This window comes from Syngnathus floridae, chromosome 9 (assembly GCF_059516105.1).
Source record: "Syngnathus floridae isolate MCC-2025c chromosome 9, RoL_Sflo_1.0, whole genome shotgun sequence".
NCBI classification, from domain to species: Eukaryota; Metazoa; Chordata; class Actinopteri; order Syngnathiformes; family Syngnathidae; genus Syngnathus; species Syngnathus floridae.
Window position 1 is genome coordinate 5,476,809 of NC_142421.1, and position 20,962 is coordinate 5,497,770.

General features: G+C 40.0%; 2 protein-coding genes and 1 long non-coding RNA gene across 11 annotated transcripts in view; 1 reads left to right on the plus strand and 2 right to left on the minus strand.

Annotated features, from left to right (window-relative positions):
• mocos (molybdenum cofactor sulfurase) overlaps positions 1–2,072 on the minus strand; it is a 43,540-nt gene extending 41,468 nt beyond the window's left edge. For 3 of the 5 annotated variants that reach the window (XM_088385721.1, XM_088385724.1, XM_088385722.1), the window contains exon 1: positions 1,912–2,072. The gene's annotated coding sequence lies outside the window, so the exon portion shown is untranslated. Of the gene's footprint in view, positions 1–719; positions 814–1,911 lie in introns of all 5 variants that reach the window. The other 2 variants (XM_088385719.1, XM_088385723.1) reach the window with 1 other exon arrangement.
• Positions 2,073–6,064: 3,992 nt separating this feature from the next.
• LOC148393099 (uncharacterized) lies at positions 6,065–10,792 on the minus strand. The gene is made up of 2 exons (XR_015860406.1): positions 6,953–10,792; positions 6,065–6,495 (listed from the first exon to the last, which is right to left on the minus strand). It is a non-coding gene; the product is annotated as an uncharacterized LOC148393099 (long non-coding RNA).
• ikzf1 (IKAROS family zinc finger 1 (Ikaros)) lies at positions 7,757–20,452 on the plus strand. Of its 5 annotated transcripts, none has more exons than XM_088385113.1 (8): positions 7,757–8,087; positions 11,686–11,739; positions 11,873–11,986; positions 15,823–16,092; positions 17,414–17,581; positions 18,035–18,160; positions 18,473–18,607; positions 18,974–20,452. In XM_088385113.1, the coding sequence occupies exons 1-8, from the start codon at positions 7,772–7,774 to the stop codon at positions 19,681–19,683; spliced, it is 1,893 nt and encodes a 630-aa protein (XP_088241239.1). In that variant the 5' UTR covers positions 7,757–7,771; the 3' UTR covers positions 19,684–20,452. The 5 variants fall into 5 exon arrangements, with proteins under 5 accessions (XP_088241239.1, XP_088241240.1, XP_088241241.1 ...); XM_088385114.1 differs by having other exon boundaries at positions 18,476–18,607; XM_088385115.1 differs by lacking the exon at positions 18,473–18,607.
• Positions 20,453–20,962: the final 510 nt, after the last annotated feature.

Sequence of the window (20,962 nt, forward strand, 5' to 3'; positions counted from 1 at the left end):
CCGAGCTTGGGCAACCTTGCGCATATCTTTTCTTTTAACGTTTTTGTTTTTCTTTTAATTGTGTATGCTATTTTATGTTTGTACGGTGACCTCGAGTGCCTTGAAAGGCGCCTGATAAATCAAATGTATTATTATCATTATTATTATCTTGCTTTAATGGTTCTGTTCTCTCTGAAATGACAACCTTGTAAAAAACATTTTTGCTATTCATTTTTGCACAGGCAAACCTTTCGAATCAATACAGTATGTGAGCAGCTGGAGCTTTTCCAAGCAAAACAAGGAGAAGTCTGCAAAACTCCTACAAAATGTCTAGTTTATGGAACAATCTCGTGGAACTGACTTCCATATATATTCATGAATTCTGCATGGCAACAAATAGGTGGGGAGCAAAAAAACTGATCTGACAACATCTGTTTATCTATTAAGGGCCTCTGACACAGCGACGCCACTTTATTCTTGTAACCAAATCTTCTATACCCAAAGTAGCAGCTGCCCATATTGTCTTCAAATCACCTCACTCAAATTGTTATTTTGCTTTAACAAGCCTCTGCAGCAGCAAAAACACTGATCCTCCATCCAGAGTATCTGATCCTCTCAGACACATCTAGCCTGTGCAAATTAACACCGCACTGCAGTATCGGGTCCACTGAGCTGGCCAGTAAATATTTTCACAGATCGAGGATGCTTTAAAAGGGCTTCCAAGCAAACCAATAACTTACAATTCAGAAACAGAGACTTCTCTGATGAGAATGGCGCCTCCCTCTAGAAATAACAAAGCAGTGTACAATTGCAGGCGGGGTTTGGTCTTTAAATCTGAGCAGAAAACAGAATTAATTGGGGAAACAAAGATTTAGGGGGATGGTGACTGGAGATGCAATAAATCATGTGGATATATCTCAACATAATGGCATTCATTATAGATGCATGAATATACAATCAGTGGATGCAACAAATGGTATGTTTTTGTCAACACAACCTATCTCACTTGTGTCATGTCTGCCCTCCTTTTATCAAGGGAGCACTGCATGGGCGACACATTCGCCACTCTTGCACTAACTCATAATTAGGCTATTTTTAACACATCCCTTTCAACAGCTCGTGGGTGTTTACATTTGCAAACGACAGCCTGAGTAGAACTCATCCATCAGCAGGCATCAGCATCATCACTGACACATAAACATGAAAACATTTTCTTCCAACAAAATACCACCCAGCCACTGAAGATGCGGCACACGTGTGTTTACATTTACGATATGTGCATTTGCACATCACAATTTTGGCAACCCTTGCAAACTAATTAATAAGCACTCATGCACATACTGTGAAATATTTGTAGTTTTGATTTCTTTTTTGCTTCAGTGAATAGAAGACAGCTCTTTCAAGTCAGGGCATTTACTCGATTATGCCCTCTGAAAAAACGTGTTTTTTTTTTGCTTTTTGTTTTTTACATGCATGTAATTTACATATTTTACTTTTAGAAATCAAAACAACATTTGAGATTCTTTTTTTGTTTCTGTCAACTCACCTGCAAGCAAATAATAAGACGTTTCCTTAGGGACAGAATGTGGTTAAAGATCATAATAATAATAAATTAAACACAAATGAACAATTTTATGAAATCAGAATGAATTTTTGTACTTGTAGAGGTTTTTTTTTGTTTTATCGTTATTGCTGTATTATTGAGAAGGGTGATATTGGTGTATCATGTCAGATTTTTTACCCAAATGAAATAATTCGCCATTTTATCTTTTTTATTTTAACAATAAACACACAAAAAAAGCCTTCATAATCACAAAATAATAATCCATAGTCTTTTTGAGGTTTGCGATCGCTGCAAGTGAACAGGCAGTAGTTTGTAGAGTTAGTAGTAACTAGACAGAGCGCTCACCAGTACTCCGTGGATTATTTTACCTTTTCCTGTGCAGCGTCTCTGATTTTAGCGTCGCCTTAGTTCTTGGTGTGCAGAGATTTGATTGAGGAAGTGTCTGTGTCACATATTATCTTGCAAACGGACACCTGTGTGCGCGTGAACTGGAAAGGAACAGGGTAGAACGTGCTCGCACCCAATTACGATTGCCCAATTACGCACCTCAAGTGCGCGTTCCCGTTCGTGCACGTTTCATTTCTGTGGCTCGTTTCCGGGGCGTGCAGGTCCAGCGGGCAGTGCCACATATTGCACGATGCTTCGGGCCGGTTTAAATTTAGAGGCGGGCCAGATTTGGCCCGCAAGCCAGACTTTGATTGACAGTGACCATGGTATTTTAAACTCATAATAGATCATCATAATAACCCGACAGGGACTTCTATTTTTTTATATATATATACTGTTTCTATTGATTTATTATGAGAAATAGCAAACGATATTTCTCTACTGCCTGCTAGTGCAAGCACTCTATCTAGTGGTCAAATCTGTAAATGGCAATTGTTCTATATTTAATGACAGAGAAAAAACTCTATTTTGGCTTCTTCATCAATTAGTTATGTGGCGGTGGAATTATTTTGAAAATCAGGTGCCACTACGCAACTGCAAAATACCACAATCACAATAATGAAGTTTTGCTTGACAGTGTCATTGAAAATATCCATACCCACAAAGACAGCTGGGATAGCTTAAAACAGATTTTATTTAGCCAGTCGACAGGGCTGAATTTATTATTGAAGGTTGACAAATTAAAGCAACGCAAACCTGAGGAGTTCTGAGGCAAAATCACAAGTGTGGTGAAACCAATAGAATTTTGTGCTCTCAATTTGAATGAATAATGAGTGTTATGTGACCTCTGTGCATGTCAGCAATTTGATCCAAGCTGCCACCAAAGTCAGTTTCCCAGCAACCAAATGCCCACGACATAACTTTGCCGGAAAAGATCTATGAACTATGCTGGTGCACAAACACCCTCAGACACTCAGCCTTGGATTTGAATGGCTCCAAGCTAGCCCCTGCAAGTTTGCATGTCATCAGACGACCGACCTCTCGTGTGGGTCGACCTGCCGGAGGGGACACACCTCAGCCAGGAAACGTTAACTCGAATTTTGGATCTTATCCCCGAGCTCAGCATGACCCTCTGGCTCCCGAGCGAGATGACGTCCCCCTTTTGGATCCATGCAGCTGGCAGCTGAGTGCTGGAGCGCAAGATCGTCACAACTTTATTGACTTTCGGCATGTGGCCCCTAGCTCCACATGACAAGGAAAGGTTGAAAACAGCCTCAAGGCTGTCTGATATAAAGGTAAGAGAGGGTAGAACTCTAGGAGAGTCCCTCATGCAGCAGCAGGAGCAAAACTCACTGGTTAAACAAAAACATCCTATTTACTCAAATTCAATCTATTGCTGAATTTATTTGGGGATTATCTTAATGAGCAGTACTGTAAAATCTTAATTCAATAGCTGCAGTGCGACACAAATGGATCAACAGCTTCTTCACAAGCAGTGTTTTGCTGCCCTCTTTGGCTGAAATTGTTTAAACTGGTGGAGACACTCGACTACTTTATAAGCAGCGTTTGGCCAAAATGTCAATACTGTTAGGGTAGGTTGGGAGAAAAAGGAATGACATCATTTTTGTATGTTGTTGTTTCTTTTCAAAGATCTTATTCTCCAGTTTTTTTTTGACAAACAAATCAATACGCTGCTGTTAAAATTCACATCCAGCTAGATACAGATAGTTCTTGTAAGTGTCAACACACAATATTGATGCCATCAAGAGTACAAATCTTCTAGGAGTACCGAATTTATAAAATTTATTCTACATTTTGACCAAATTTTGTGTTCAGTGTTATAAATTCCAAAATTCAGAGTTGATTACAATGCTATGTTACACAGATCTTTTCAAATGGTGCAAAATATTGCCCCCCTGAGAAATAATTTTCATTATGTCAAAAAATTATGTATGCCACACTGAGAAGTTATTACCAAAAAGTGTCCGCTAGAGGGCAATCTAATTCACACAATCCAATACAGTGCAATACAGCACAGCCATTTATGCCCCTGATAAGAGTTAAAACATTTTGTGCATTGGTTTTGCACGAACACGCCGAAGACTGATGTCAATGATGCCAACACATCAGCAACAATTTAAAATATTTCATTACAAGTATGGCATGTACTCGAGCTGCAGCGTTTTGAACAATCTGCAGCTGTTTGATGCTCTTTTACAGGAGTCCAGTCAGAAAACCATTGCAATAATAAAGTCGACTAAAACCTGTGCTAAAGTATTTAAATGTGTGAAAAAAGTGGAAATTCTGCTCTTGACACCGCTTCATGTGTCACAAATTTAAAAACACCAAAGAAATAAACGTGCTCACAGGTCAACCATTGAAGCTGCATGGTTTATATTCTGGAATTAAGCTTCGAGGTCAAGTTAATGCAGGAAATAAAATTAAAAAATGTACATGGATGTAAAGATTTTGAATGTTGGTGGCTCTGTGTACGACTTGGGGAAAAATGCAACGTAAAAAAAAGTTTGTTGTTGTCGAAATGTACTCAGAGTAAATGTGTTTCCTACAGGGGCCCCAGCAGAGTGAACTTTACCGGCTTTTGGAGCAGGCTGCTCCAGATGGCTGAATCCAGAGCAGCTCGTGGTAATGGTGGTTTTCACAACCCAGATCCATTTTCCTGGTGCCCGAAAGCCCCTGAGATCTGTTTCCTTTGCTGATTACACTGGCCTCCCCCAGAGTTTTCCCCCCAAAAGAACAAAAAAAGGCAACTGTTTGGAATGATTAACGGTCGTCCTCAACGGTTAGACGACTTCCACATCTTATTTCGGCAGAGCTCACACACAACAAGTGCTCATGTTATGATTATGGTTAGCAGTTGTTTTTGCTTGGAATCTTCACATTGACTTTACTTTCACAAAAGAAATGCCCTCAATGTGTTTCTTCAAAAAAGACAATAATGATGTCACTTAATGATTCACTGAGCTGCAGAATAATGAGCTGTCTCATTATCATTGATTTATATAAATGTTTGTCTGCACTTTCTTCCTACAAAGCAACCTATGTGTGCAATAATAATGAATTTTGAACTGCAGGATTTGCAGGTAAGTGTAGAGATTTTTTTTTTTTAATAAAATGTTTTAGCTAGCCAGCAATCAGTAAGTTGACACCGCTAAAGTAGTCGGTAAAAGTAACCATGATTGATTTTATTATAGGTACCAAACTTTTAATATTTTTTTATGGAATCCATGGCCAATCAAACAGCATAAACATTTTGATCATAATGAGAACTGTATTTGCTGAAAAAAAAAAAACCCACCCCCTCCCCCCGCCCACCACTACGTTGTTCCACCCCGTGGTCTCCATCTCATCACTGGTTTCTTTTCAAAACAGCCTCACAAACATCATGATTGATTCAGCTACTATCCTGCAGGATCTCTCAATGCCTGCCTGGGCTGGAGATTAATTTCATTTCCTCATCTTAATTTTTACTCATCGCCTCTCCATAAAAAGGCTAAATGTCAAGCATGCCTGACTCCTTCTAGTGACACGTCTATTCCAGCAGATAATTACCATAAGGAAATTGATGCTTTAGTGTGCATGGGGGAAATTTAATTTACCCCGACAACCTCACAGCATAATGCTTTCCTAAAGAAAGAGAATTTTTCACTTTGCAGTTGACTTTTTAGAGACTATTTAATGTGATTATCAGCCTTGAACATATTTGACTTATTAAGGTGCTCTAAGCAATTAAGTGCTACACCGTGCTCGTGCTTCCACATGTGAAACATTGAATACTGCTTAAGGATCCATGAAATAGAAAGCCGGAGTGTATTGTTTGGTAGTCGGCCAGCTACATCAGCCGCTTGAAAGCCCCCCACCCCCCAACCCTAACCCCACATACTCGCCCAGTGATATTAATTACAGCGACACGACTTTCTTCAGGTTGTTGATCAACCTCGAGGTTTCTGTTTACGATAAGACTTGATGATTGCCTGCTCAAACAGGAAGATTAATGTTAAATTCAATAATTTCATCAAAGCTTGAGCTGGGACGCTCATTAACAGTGGGCAAGAGGGCCACAACTCACAGCACTGTTGTTATTTAGTTGGAAAATAAAAGCATTAAGATGACTGATGAAAAGCAAAAATGTTATTGGTCTTGTTCGTTCTTTAAAATTAAAGTTTGGGGCACCATTTGTTAAGTCATGAACAGATACCTCAGATCATGCTGAGTCATATTTAAGTCCAAACATTCCTTCTGCACAACAGGGACCACCAATCTTGCTTTTTCATAGCAAACATGGTCAAAAATGAAGAAAAAGGAAAAAGCTTCTGACCCAACACGAAGCATTGAGGAAGTCAGTGAGTGTTGCTGCAATCCACATTTAAGCCCAAAGACAGAGTAGGCCACATCACTCCTGCTTAAAGTTCCTCCTTTTGCAAGCAACTGCCTGAATGTTGTGCTTCTCAGGAGATAAGAGCAGCCTCCCACGAAAGGTGACTCAGCAATCCAGTACACGACCGCTCCTGAGATAAGACTCGGTGGGGCCTGAAGGTAGTGGAATACTGGAAAATAATCCAAGACGAATTAATAACGGTCAAATTGAAGTGTTTATCAAACCAAAAAAATACAAGAATTCTAAAAAATATAGCCAGGGGGATCATGTGAAAAAATACTTACAGATTAATATGAGATTATTATTGGAGAACTGCGAATAAGGGGTGATTCAATTTGGCCAAGGCAGAAGTCATTATTTATTAAAAAATGTATCAATATTAATCTTCAAATCATATATATTTAAATCATTTCCTACACAATATTAACACTTTTTACTTTGCTACTAAATTACGTATGGCTGCAGTGTAAATGAGAGCTGGATTAAAAAAAAAAATAGACTACCTTTGTTTTACTTGACTATTTATTTATTTATTTATTGTTTTCATGGCAATTCAAAACAATCCGCATGTGTCCAGCAAAAATGTCTGTTCCTGTCACAAAATACCCCTGAGGATCAAGTTGTACCTGCTTTTTAACCCTTTTGGAAGTTTGTCAAACTCAGTGCAGCTCTGCTTCCTTCATTTTGGATTTGAACACAGCCGATATTCTCCCAGCCAGGTCATGGGCGGAGAAACTCTGTGTGGTAAGAGTGCTTAAAATGTAAATTAGACTGTCACTTCACAATTGGACAAAATTCAGCTGGCCTCAATCACAGACACATTTTCAAAAAAAAAAATGTAGTATCGATTTAATTTCATTGGTTGTTTAATTTCACACTTGATGAGTGTGCAGACACTCAGATGACCCAACAATTAGTATACAAGCTAATAAGAAATCAATTTCCATAATATATCCCATGATATGATATAGCTTGTCTGATATGATCATGTTGTAATATGTCCGAATTTGTTTCATGAGACTCGACTGTGGCTCATGAATATACATTCAACTCATAATTAGCCATTTTTTAATAATAACATGTGGCATGTTATGTTTTGTTGACATTGTAAATTTTGATGAAGTAGACAGATTTTGCAGAATTGAACATGCATCTAATTGCATATGTATCCATGGAAAGACATTTAAAAGTTTATTCAGCATACTTTAACATCCATGGGCGGAACTTTGCCACTAAAGCGACGATTGCTACATAAGAGAAAAGAAACACTAAAAAAAGAAGAGTGGAAGAGTCATTAGGTGGAAATAGGAGTGTTAATTATAGGGGATGCCGGTATAGGTGACGAAGGGGTGCTGTCCAATATTCGAGTGAAGGGGTGACCCCCCCAACGCGCCCCTCCCTCCTCCATCAGCATCCTCAGTGAGAATGAAATAAATAAACAATGAATGGTCCACTCTTCTTGCGCGCGCCTCATCCCATCTCATGCATGGCTGCCAGTAATGGTCTACTGGGTGTCAGCTTTTATTGGCACGGCACAAAGCAAGTGCCAAGACGCCCCACCACACAGCGGGCCTGTGGATAAAAGCAAGCAAAATGCCTCAGTCGAGGACAGAGTAGTCATGTTGGGCTGGAACGAGGAAGTGCAGTGGAGAGGGGAGGGACTGAGGGCGCAGTTCCATGGGGCCGCGGCGCTGCGACCTTCTGCACATGGAGCAGGGGACAGTTGGAAGAACTTCATACTGCAAACTCAAGGAATAGCAGGTAAAGTGACTTCCACTAACTTTCAGCTCAGTGAGAATTTTGGCAGGACAGGGATAAAGTCCGACACAGGCGCGGTGAGATCCTCTTAAGAGTTTTTTAGGGGGCATGCACCTGCTGGAAAAGACTCCTGTAGAGTTTGGCGGCTGCAGGTGCATCATCTCATCCCGTTTGACACGCGCGCTTTTCTCTGCCGCTACATCGCACTAACACGCCATGCTTGACTAATACTGGAAATGAAAGAATTTTTCTCTTAATTGCATTTCTTCCACAAGATTCGCAGAAATTACAGGAAGCCTTTTGGCAGTTCCCATTTTCCATTATTTTTTTTAGGAACAATGTGAATCCATATTTTCAAAATTTCTAATAAAAAAGACGATTTTTTTTTAGCTTTCACAATTTTAATTGCTTATCCTGACATCTTTATCTGTTTTTCTATTTTTGTTGTAGCACCTGTTGCAGATGTGCCGCACCACTGCATTGAGAGCACGCTTTAAGAATGCAATAATTGTCGTATTTTTTTTTTTTTTTTTGCACGATTAAGGTGTTAATGTGAAAATATATTCGTACGGCTTAAACAGGAACCTTACCATGACACGAAAAGATAATCCGTAGATAAATATATGAACATTTCCTGCACGTCTAAGCTTGTTTTACATTTTCATCAAATTGTTTAAATGGAAGAAACTTGTGTAAAATCTTACCTTTTGTAAAACTAATTAAATTTTTTACAGAAAAGTAAAAGATTTTAATTTGATTTAAAAAACACACCGGAATTTTGTGCTTTTGAACTTTAACAACTATGTCAAAAAATATGTGACATTGGCATTTTATGAATACGTAATGACATTCTGAATGTACTTAACGAACTATAACAGACCTTCTTTAATTTTAATACATATTTTAAAAAAATATTCTACAGGTAATTTTAAAGCAAGGAACAAAAGGGAAATTTACAATCTTACAAATTGAAATTAACACCAGAAAATCTGACACTTTACAATATAAGCAACACTTCCCAAAAAATAATTTCAGTTTTCCGTCTATTTAAAACGTGGAAACACACCTGCGCAAATGACTTTTTTTTTCGATATAAAGAAGCAGAAGTGCTGCAAATGTGTGCCTCGTGTATGCTGTCAGAAGAAAGAGAAGTAGGAGGCACTGCAAGACACCCACTTATTAAAATAATTGTATTGTCTGAATAGCAGACTAGTGAAGTGTGTCACATGCAAATGAAGGAAACTTCTCTTGAGTGCACTTTTACTCCCCCGTTGCCCCCTCACTGGGCCCCCCCAAGAACACATCTGCTAACTCCGCTGATATCATCCATACATTTCACAAATTACTGATGCGAAGCTCCTTATGAACACATGTACGCAGGAGGTGAAAGCTGAAAACTTGGTTCCCTAATTATTTATAGAGCCCATCGCGTCATGACTTATTTTAAATCACATTTTCAAAGTCACATTTAAATATAGTGTTTGTCAAATGTCACTGAAAAACCGACTGTGAACATAAGAACAAAGATAAATGTTCTAAACTTTAATTTATTTGATATATATTATGATTGATTTCAAACAAAATTATTGGTTGGTTATTATTATTGCTTCCCAAATATTCAACTTTTGTTTCATTTAATCTACTGTGCTGGAAGCAATTGTATTTTTGAGTGCGTGCGTGTGTTTCTATGTGTGCGGGTTTATATGCATGATCCAATAAGATCCAAAATAAGAATTGTACCAAAAATTATGACTTCTGAAATTAATTTTGAATAGCAGAAAAAGTGTATATGTATTTGTGCTAGTTTAGAAGAGCAAAGAGATGTTTTAAATTAATGTTACCTAATTCACTACAAACCTTTTGGAATGATGCGGTGCAATTCAACATAACTGTAAATAAAAACCCAATTTTTTTTTTTTTTAAAGTACAAGTTGGACTTGAATATCTATTAACGTTATTGTCTACAGATCGAAATTTAATAATTTTGTGCCTTGACATTCCAATGCTTGCAATTCATTTGCTATCATAGAAACACATACGCACACGTGTCTGTTTGTGAGCTCCGTTTCGGGTATCCAGAATATACTGGTGTGGTCCTCAGTATCTGTTAACGGTTTCGCTCTTTCTCATCTCCACCCTTCTTGTTGGCGTAGCTACTTTGCACCTCTCTATGTGAAGAAGCCCCCCACCCTTTCCACCAGCACATAAACACTAATGTATAGACACATGCAAGCCTCATGTCAACCCACAAGCCTCTTCCTGTCTCTCCTCACTAACACTCAGATCAAAACTTTTCCAGTGCTTCTATATGCACGCACGCACCCACTTCAAACTTCCTGGCTATACTAAGTTTCCAGGCGTCTTTGCAAGTAGGTTTTGGCTGAAAGTGTCAACGTGCCCCCACCAACACATGGGTGATTCCCCTCGCACCATCTGCCCAGAAAAAAGGGCACGAGAGAATACATACCCCCCTTTTACCCCGACCTCCAAACTCCAGATGCAGAAGGTCGGTGGAGCACGCAACACCCTGCGTGATCTGTGCAGTAAATCATCTGCACCAGCAACCTTTGCCCCCCTTCCTTTCTTAACAGTTGGGTGTCTGCACAAGCTCCTGACTTGACTCCGCAAAATGCTCTTGCGTTGCGACACAAGCCCTGTCGCTTCCCACTATTTGTTCCAAATGTGTGGAGCCATCTGTTAGTGAAACAGGAAGGCCTAGGTTCCCCTTCTCCCTTGGGCTCGTTTCGCTATTTTCAGGAGCTTCACTTCTCCCTGTGTGGCTGCTTGGACTGGGCAGCGGCTCCACCGAGGGCTTCTTGAAGTGGCGGAGCCCGTGCCGAGGCTGTCGGGGCCCATCTGCTTCAGGCTGGAGGGCCATCCATTATTAATGGGGCCACAACCACTGGTGACTCCTCAGATATTCAGCCCTGGCCGAAGGAGCGGCGTCTCTGGACTCGGCTGCCTTCTCTGGCTTCTAAAGAACCAATAAAGACAACTTCTCCATCCGCTATCCTGTTGGTCTATTATCTCACCACCTTCCAGTTGCATTTGCTCTCTTGACTTCTCAGTTCTTCCCCTCAATTGCAATCTATTCCACCGCCGAGATGTCAATCGCCCTCGCCCTCGCCTCGTCTCTTTTGGGTTCCGAATGCGAGCGCGTCTGTGGCGAGACTGCGGACTCAGCCATGCGTGCTGGGTAAATTAGAGAGAACATGAGCGTTGATCAGCTGAGCACGGCAAGCACCCGCATCCTCAGTGACCTGAGGCCAGTTAATTTTCTGCTTAATTTTGCCGCGGTCACTTTGCATTTTTTAGATGATTACGTGGCAGGAAATTAACAATAAATAACAAATGTGGTCTGAAAGGCTATTCCCGGCAAGCCCGCCTTATATCGCCGGGCCACTCTCGGATCTCTGTCGGACTTGTAATGAAATTGTCTGTAATTCTTTGCAAACTACGACAAGAGTGACAAGAGCGATCTCACCGGGGTGACATAGCAAGAGTGCACCCTTTACCCCGCTCCAGCTTTGTGAAATGTTTCCTCTGCCAACTCTTGATTAAATGTACATACTTTTTACATCTCAATCTGTTCCTCCATTAGAGTACTTGCACCGCATGGAGACAGAGGAGGTCCAGGAAATGGCCCCAATGCCAGGTAAGAGACTGCCGCATGATTGAGCCATAATATGTTTTTTAAATCACCGCGAGGTAATTGTAGTCCTTTAAGAGAGGCGCTCGGGGTCCTTGCGCGGTGAGTGACGGGAGCTTTCCGATGTGTGTCACGCTAGGCCGAGACAGCTCCCCTGCCAATGAAGCTATCGAGGAGGCAGAGGAGCCCATGGCTGTTCCAGAAGACCTGTCAGCAGGCTCCACCCAGCAGCAACACAACAGAGGGGACAAAGGTATACTCAAGCCACAAGATACTTAATTAAAGTTAACTGGGTAGCATGGTGGTCAAATGATTAGCATGGTTTGACTCTTCCTGTGTGGTGTTTGCATGCTCTCCATTTCTCCAAGTACTTCCTCTCGCATCCCTAAAATTTAATTGTCTAAGTGTGAAAGGTTGCTAGTCCATATGCGCCCTGTGCTTGGCTGGCAACCTGTCCCAAAGTCAGGAATAAAGCGATGACGTTTGTTGAAGAAAACAATCTTATAATGTACAAATATTGTACTGTTAATATATAATCCATTTTCATCCATTCAAACATCTTGATTAGAAATTTCCGGATAATTCAATGAGTGCCAAATGAGCAATTAAGTCAAACACGTCAGCTTCAAAAAGTGTTACATAATTTTTTTTTTCTTTCAACATTTCCCTTTGCACATTAAATGAGGAATCTTTGCAGCTTCTAATCCCCTGGATCAATTAGAGTATCTAAAAATTGTGGAATTGATGCATTTAGGTCATTGGCAAAAAAAAAAAAAAAAAAAACTCCTTCTGATCCATGGCATGTAATTAATAAGCCAAATCTTAAGGAATAACTAATGTGACCTTGATTTGAATCTGTCAACATCAAGCCAGGGAATATCACGGGGAGGCTAAGGATGCTCATTAACTTTAAGTCCCCCAAAATGGATAATAATATACAGAATTAGTGGGGGATTTTAACCAGACATATTATTGACTTAATTGATCACATATAAACCACACCAGACTATAAGATGCTGGTGTTTTGAAGTTCAATTTCCATATGTAAAAAAAAATATGCACAAATTATTCAACATTATAAAAATCACATAAAAAAATGATTATACCAATTATAAAAATCACAAAAAAATCCATAGATAAGCCGCATTGGACTATAAGTCGCAGAGTAAAAAAACTGCATTCAGTTTATAGTCATCAAGACAGGAGAAAAAAAAGCAAACCTCTATCCCATCTGTGTTTTTCCACTCATCCAGATAACGGCAAAGATTAGCAGCACGCAATGAGAAATGAAAGGCGAGAGGAAACTGAAATAGGATGTGTAAGAGTTTCCTCAGAAACTAGTTGCCGTCAGGCAGTTTCAACACTTTTGGGAGATAAAGACTCCAGGAGCGGGGCAAACAAGCTTCATTGCACACCTGCACACACACACACGCAAACTTTACAGCACAACCTATTTCGAGTGGTCGAACAAAATAACACACAACTGAAATGAATGTGAATGTGATGTAGTTGAATCCCCTTACTTCCCTAAACCGCCGGTATACACTGGTATAAGCGTTTCTGTTTGTGTGTCTATAACGTTAGCGAGAAAACACGAGAGGAGGAAGTGTCATTTTCTCCTATATCTTTGTGTCAATGCCACACAGGCAAACATGCAGGTTGCAATGCATCAACTTGTTGACTGCAATTTGAATCTGTGACCCCAAAAAATGTCTTTGTGTTATTGTTTTTTTGTACAATAGTGGTTGCAGCTGCACCACGACACACTAAAAAGATGCTAATTTAGCCTAAGTGGAAGGATAATAAACATTTCATGTCATGTATTGGAGCTCATGTGAGTGAATTTTTGTCAGACCTTGGAAAAAAAATGACTGAGACACATTTTGAAGTTTAAGAGTAAAAGTATGTTGTTTGTGTTGGTTCCACAAGCTTGCACAGACGTTTTCAGGCAGCCTTGTAACAGGAACCCCCGGCAGGCTCAGTGCATGTTTCCACACAGCATACAAGAGCATTTGCTATCTAACTTCCCATATCTGCTATCTATCGACACCAAAATGTGCCAATTACTTCTGCCACAGGACTTGCTTCTCCTTTGTTTGCAAGTCAAGGATAACATTTATCCACTGTTTTATTGCTGCATGGTTTATTTGTTTATTATGGGTTGTGACACTAGCTTCCCAAAAAAAAAAAAAAAAAAAAATCAGGATTTAGTATGTGACTGAGGCAAAGATGATATAAAGTCAAAAGGCTTCTCCCTATTCCCGGTTCATTTGTAACTTCCCCATGTCCAGCACCACGGTTACTTTCTGTTTGCTCAGATGAGTTCAGATGGCTGCTCACACGAGAGGAGAATTGTTATAATAAGGATTTTTAATTGCTGCCTTTAAAAAAATAATAGTCATGTAGATGATGAAAAAAAAAAGAAAAATGATTAGTGTTGTTAACGGGGTTTTTTTTTTTGGCTCACTTTTATGAGACAGCAAAAATATTACAAGTCATTTCAGGCTATTTAGACAAAATGTCATGATTCCAGGTCAAATTGTGAAAAGAAAAAAAAAAGAGTAAGATTAAATATTCCCTTCCCTTGCCCTTAACTGCAACAAGCTTGTTTGTTTTCATTTCATTCAAGTGGATTGTGAAAAAAAAAGTTTAGTCAACCTGTTTCAGTTACAAGTTGTTTAACAATTCCTTTCCCATGCTTCCCTTTCTGTCACTTCTCCATAATTCTTAGTATTTCAGTTAGACAGGCCCTCTTTCTGAAGCTTCCCCTTTTCCATGGATTCCAAAATGCTTCACGATTTCCACTTCTTCCTCTTTGGTTGTAAAAGCGCAAGGCTTGAAACGTGGGGAAATCAGGCTGCGAACATGACACGTAAACCGCAGCTTGGCGATTCGCATGATCAGTCTGAACAACGTCGTCTGGTGGGAAAGAAGGAGAAGGTTGTTTGCACGCAATGGCCACTTCTCTTTTCTGGGAAAACAACAAGTCAAAAAAACCAGAATGGTTCTGGAACTATGTTATCATGATTTGTAGATTCTGTGTGATTGAAACGATGATGAAAATCTATCAGAGGTTGCGTGTGTGTTTATCAGTGTGTAGACTGTAGTCCTTAGGTTCACGCTACTTCCTGCGTCTCTGTTTCCTGTTTATCTCGCTGTCATTTTTTTCACCAAAGCATGATGGTGTGCGATGATCTCATTGCTGACTTTCTCAAATGCACGGCATGCAATATCTTTTCCATCTGCATATCACCACTTGGCTCTGGTGCTGCAATACAGAATGATCCTATCGAATGTTCAATTGCCAAAAGTGAGGCAAATGGACACTTTATATTTGAAGCGTCAAAGAAGTTTTCACTGGGCAATTGCAAAATTCTTCCAACTTCCGTCATGAAGAAATTTCTTATGGTGTAATTTCTTATTCCAAACAAAATATACCTCTTAACATATGTTACATTTGCATTGACAATTTATATCATATGAATAATAAAAAAAAAATAGAAATATATATATATTTTAAATGCATTCTAAGGAACGATATACACTGCATGAATTATAACCAACAATCTAGTACGTCAGGGTTTTTCAGTGCCTCGCTCAAGGGCATCACTATGTACCTCTAAATTGTTGCCATAGTTGTGATTTACAACTGGTGTCTTGATAGGGAAGATGAGTGTGTGTTTGTCTTGAATCAACGTATTTAGATGATTGCTGGCTTTCTGACAGGACAAATCCAAAATGTCTGCTCATAATGACAACAGACATATTTATTACCATCGTATATCCTCATGTGGTCTATGATTGAGAACTGATAATGGCAGAAAAAAAATGGAATGGGCTCCACAACTTCAGTAGGAAGTGACAATTCTGTCTATAGACACTGATTTGGAATTCTGACCTTAGAAACAGTTGAACGTTCACAGACAAGGTAAAGATGACTGGATGGTGTGGCTTTATCTTTTCAAATGTAACATGAACTAATTCATCCCAGTACTAGACTGCCCATCTGTTGTTCTACACAACATCATGACAGAATCTTGCTCTTCTTCTAAACCGTGGCCCTTCCCCTCCCCCTGCCCTCTTTTCCAGCCTGTAACATTAAAGTTGAGGCTCGCAGTGATGAGGAGAATGGGCTGTCCTGTGACATGAATGGCACGGAGGAGGAGGAGTGCGCGGAAGACTTGCGCGTGATCGATGCCTCTGGGGCCAAGGTGAACGGCTCACAGCCGAGTCCCGAGGCCAAGGTCTTCTCCTCGGCTGGCGGCATCCGGCTGTCCAACGGGAAGCTCAAGTGCGATATCTGTGGGATAATTTGTATTGGCCCCAATGTGTTGATGGTGCACAAGCGAAGCCACACTGGTAAGCCACCTGCAAAACATCATGCCCTCCATTATGCACCATGTTCAATGTTACGATGAGAGGATGGATGGATGGATGGATGAAGGGCAGCTAAGCGGCTCGAAATGTGGTCTTACTTTTCTGGCACGAAAGTCATCATAGAACTTGGCCTGTGTCTCCTTGCGCAATGATGGGTAGTACTTGTAGTTTGGCTGTGTGCATGCAGATTGGTCCTATCTTGTATAAAATCATCATTAGCGTGCAAAGAAAAAAGAACTGAGAAACATCACAACAAACTTTAGTCACATTATTGGGCAATCAAGCAGCAAAAATTAACGTAAAAAAAAACCTCGCGAATTGAGAAAAGACTCCCTTCGCAAGAATTAAATGGAATCTCTGTGCAGTCACAAATATATCTAGCTATTAAAAGTTTTTCAAAAATTCTGAAATGATATTCTATCATAATGAACCCGAACCAGTGGTGGGGAACATTTTTGAAAAAGGCACTTAACTGTCGTGATGTAGAAACTAATGACACTCAAAATGGAATAAAGGAACAGGAGACTAATGTAAATGAAAGTACAATAAAGAATACAATTGTGCCTCCTATTTGAATAGAAAATATTCTGTGGTTGAGTCTTTGCTCCTGAAATGCATTTTTAATGAATTTCCCCTTTTCAATATTTTTGCTGCTTCACTGGTGACTCTTATTTTATGAGGTGGAGGCTTTGGGAAAAAAAAAAAAGCCACATTAAAAGGTTCTCACAGAATGCCACAACACTCAAGAAGGCTGGATATTGGTTGATTCCAGGAGCGCTGATCAGGAAGACTGGCTCTCAACACAAAGTGTTTCCTTCACTTTATTCAAATGAGGCTGCATTTGCATTGTGATGTGCTGCTCTTAGTTTAGAGACGAAGAGGAGGAAAAAATGAGATTTTCAGATCAAATTGACCCAGGCAATGGTGCATTACGGAACTGCCAGGCTGAGTCTGAGAGGCTCTTGTTCGATCAGAGCACCGGGAGTTGATGGGGCAGGGGGGAGCATGGAGAGATGGAGCGTCACCCTGGAACCCCCCCCCCCCCTACACACACACTCTGCCCCTCAGCCGCTCCATTATCTCACTTGTTCTCTTTCCTCGGATGCTTGTAACACAGTGACCCCGTATTCCCGCTCCTGTAGCATACTCGATCAGGGTCCTAGTAAAAGTCAAAATAATTATAATAAATAAATAAATAATCCAATTAAAAAAAAAAAAAAAAAGACTTCAATATTTTGATGCTCATTGTTTCAGCAGCAATTTGATCCTATTTTGTCTGTGTGTTTTTTTTTTTTTCTCTTAGGAGAACGTCCCTTCCAGTGCAGCCAGTGCGGTGCTTCTTTCACCCAGAAGGGCAACCTGCTGCGTCACATCAAGCTCCACTCTGGAGAAAAACCCTTCAAGTGTCACCTTTGCAGCTACGCCTGTCGCAGGAGGGATGCGCTCACCGGACACCTGCGCACGCACTCTGGTAATTTCCAAATACCAACATTGTCATTTAGAACTCATTTATATGCAATTTTTACATATAAGTACTGTAGCTTTCCCCCCAAATTTCCAATTTTTATGAAATGCTTGTAAAGTGCTGCACCTATTCTCACTCACTAAAAAATTTACTGCTGCACTTCTTCTCGCTCACTAAAAATGTGACTTTTTGATTTATGCCTAATATAAAAGTGATTTAGAAAACTACATGCTTAAATGTGTGCCCAAAGATACAATAGAGTAAAATAAAAAAATGCATATTTTAATCAAATTATACAGTTAATTGTTTACAATGTGATTTTGTAAGTCTCCCGAGAAATCCAAGACGTCTTTTTGACTACCGCTCTACGTTTTAATTAGGAAGACAAGTCAACATTGGTTTGTTTTTATTCCTGTGATTATTGATTGATGCATTGATTTATTGATGTATTTATTTCAGTTGGAAAACCCCACAAGTGTGCTTACTGCGGTCGGAGTTACAAGCAACGGAGCTCTCTGGAGGAGCACAAGGAACGATGCCACAATTACCTTCAGTGCATGGGGCTGCAGAATAGCATCTACACAGGTCGGTGTCTCAAATTTAAATTTTCATTCACCCAAATGTTGATGACATATTTGACGTCATTCAATAAGCACCCCACAATAGAAAAGCTCAGGTTAAACATTTGATGGTCCTTGAACGCTGCATCACACATCACCGACTATGAGCTAAAACTTTGACCTCTATAGATGACCTCTGAAGAGACATTGATTAAAATAGTGCTGTAGTCAGCAGAAAAGAAAAACGAAACAATAAAAGCCGCCCTCCTACACAAGTACATGACTTTTGGACCATCTATTTTGACTCTAAAACTTCCTTCTCTGTCTTGCTTTCCAGTAGTAAAGGAAGAAAGCAGCCAGAATGAACAGAGGGAAGACTTAAGCCAGATGGGATCTGACAGAGCCTTGGTGCTAGACAGGCTAGCTAATAATGTAGCTAAGCGTAAGAGCACTATGCCACAGAAGTTTGTGGGTAAGGGCCGAAATCTGCTTCCTTTGTCTCAATACATTTACAGTAGATAGGTCTGTAAATTGTTTATTGTTATATGTAAAAAAAAAAAAAAAAACACTGCTAGGGAGCTCAACTACTGTTGTTTGCTGTAAATGGTAAAACCTCACGATAAGTCACTTCAGATTGATTTTACTGACCGGTGACTTGCATTGACATTGAACAGACTTTTATCAGACTGAGTCTCACATTGTTTTCAATAAGAACTAGGTTTCTCATGTTTTTACGGTGTGCTCGTTTCAGCATTGTGCTTTTAGCTAATAAGCTCAAAATATGTTTGCATGGATCAAATATGTTTTCACCTGTGACAACAAATGTGTGTTTCCTCAGGTGAAAAGCGCCTCTCAGATCTTTCCTACGATGGAGCACAAGGCGAGCTGATTCAGCCCCACGTCATTGACCAGGCCATCAACAGCGCCATCAGCTACCTGGGTGCAGAATCGCTTCGGCCCCTGGTCCAGCCCTCGTCAGCCTCGTCCTCTGACGTGGCCATGGGCTCCATCTACCCGCTGCACAAGGCGGCCCCGGAAGCCCAATCGGGACCGGGCCACAGCCTGTCAGCCAAGGACAGTGCGGCTGAGAATCTGCTCTTGCTCTCCAAGTCCAAATCTGCCTCCAGCGAGAAGGATGGATCTCCGAGTCACAGCGGCCAAGACTCCACTGACACGGAGAGCAATAGCGGGGATCGAGCGGGTGGGGTGGCCCCCGGCCTCATCTACCTGACCAATCACATCACCTCGGGCGGGCGGAACGGCACGCTGCCCCACGTGAAGGAAGAGCAGCAACGACAGTATGAGGCCATCCGCGCCAACATGGAGATGGCGTCTGAGGGCTTTAAGGTGATGACAGCAGACGGCGACCAGGTGAGGGCGTACAGGTGTGAACATTGTCGCATCCTCTTCCTGGACCTCGTCATGTACACCATACATATGGGCTGCCACGGCTTCAGAGACCCCTTTGAATGCAATCTCTGTGGCCATCGCAGTCAAGATCGTTATGAGTTCTCTTCGCACATAGCTCGCGGGGAGCATCGCTACTGACCCCTGAAGACCACAACATACACACATATAGTAAAAGCAATGCCTAGAAGTGTATCATGTGAAATACACAGTTGATGTGTGAAAGTGTGATTTTATACAGTGTGCATGTTTGTTAAATACAGAAGACATCCAAATCTCATTTCATGAATTTGTGTAAATAGATAACTAAATGGTGTTCAGTAAAGAAAAAAATGGCAAAATATGCCGAAACAGCATCACTTCTTACAGTATGTAAAGTAAATGTTCTTATGTTATATTGTGTGTATGTATGGATTTTTTCCCCCTTATAACAAGCAGCAACTTTATTTTCTAGTTTTTGATTAAAAAAAAAATCTGTGTTTTTACAGGTGTGTTAAGTGATGGAGACAAAAACCAAAACAAAATACCATATCTGTACAAAATGCAGTCAATCAAAAATGTCGATGTAGATATAATTCAACTCAAGTTCATTTTCCAACTATGTGCAACACACATATTATTTATACTACATTTACTTGCCATTTTTGTTTTTGTATTTATTACAGTAATTGGTGTTTGTCAATAGAATAGTTGCCAGACCTGTTCAACTGTATTAAATGTGTTTATAGTGAAAACATGACTGCTGCTCAACGGCAAAGGTGAGGAAAATGCTATCCTGGAGATTTGGTTCATTTCTGTCCATTTAGAATTGTTTTCCTCACGAGATAAAAGCCTTTTGAGGCTTAGTGGGAATTTTATGCTCACAAAATATCAATAAAGGATATTTTAAATAAGCCATAATAATGTCAGATTTGTTTGTTTTCCTGTGTTTCCTTTAATGAGATTAAATAGGTTGAAATTTGAGGAAAAATAAAAAGTTAATGACACATATTTAATGTTTTTTTCTTACCATATGTATTAAATGAGAGCATATTGTCTATAGTAAAATATAATTCACCTCGTTCCAGAGAGTCACAGTGTAACCAATAGATTTCATTTAGATATTTAAAAAAAATAGATTTTTTTTGCGGAAAGCAGCTGTGGCCAACATCGCCGCTCCACGCTTGACTGGGACCAAACAGGGGAGGGAAGGACATTTGCATTACAGCTCCCTTCATTTTAAAATACTCCCTTAAAGCATCAATAAGTAGTCGTTTCACCTTAAAGTTAACCAATTCAAAATTAGTTTGTAGCAGAATAGTTTGTGAGCAAATGTACAAATGCACAGTTAGTACAGCAAAAAAAATATATACAGGTATATTTGAAAAAGACTAATAAAAGTATCATTAATTCAGCTCTTTTACTTAAGTTAAAATAATAC

Excerpts from the sequence above, each read along its gene's own strand:
- ikzf1 (XM_088385113.1), top strand. The coding sequence starts at position 7,772 with ATGGTCCACTCTTCTTGCGCGCGCCTCATCCCATCTCATGCATGGCTG. Across the intron at positions 16,093-17,413 it reads GCACAAGCGAAGCCACACTG|GAGAACGTCCCTTCCAGTGC; the intron begins GTAAGCCACCTG and ends TTTTTCTCTTAG. Across the intron at positions 17,582-18,034 it reads ACACCTGCGCACGCACTCTG|TTGGAAAACCCCACAAGTGT; the intron begins GTAATTTCCAAA and ends TATTTATTTCAG.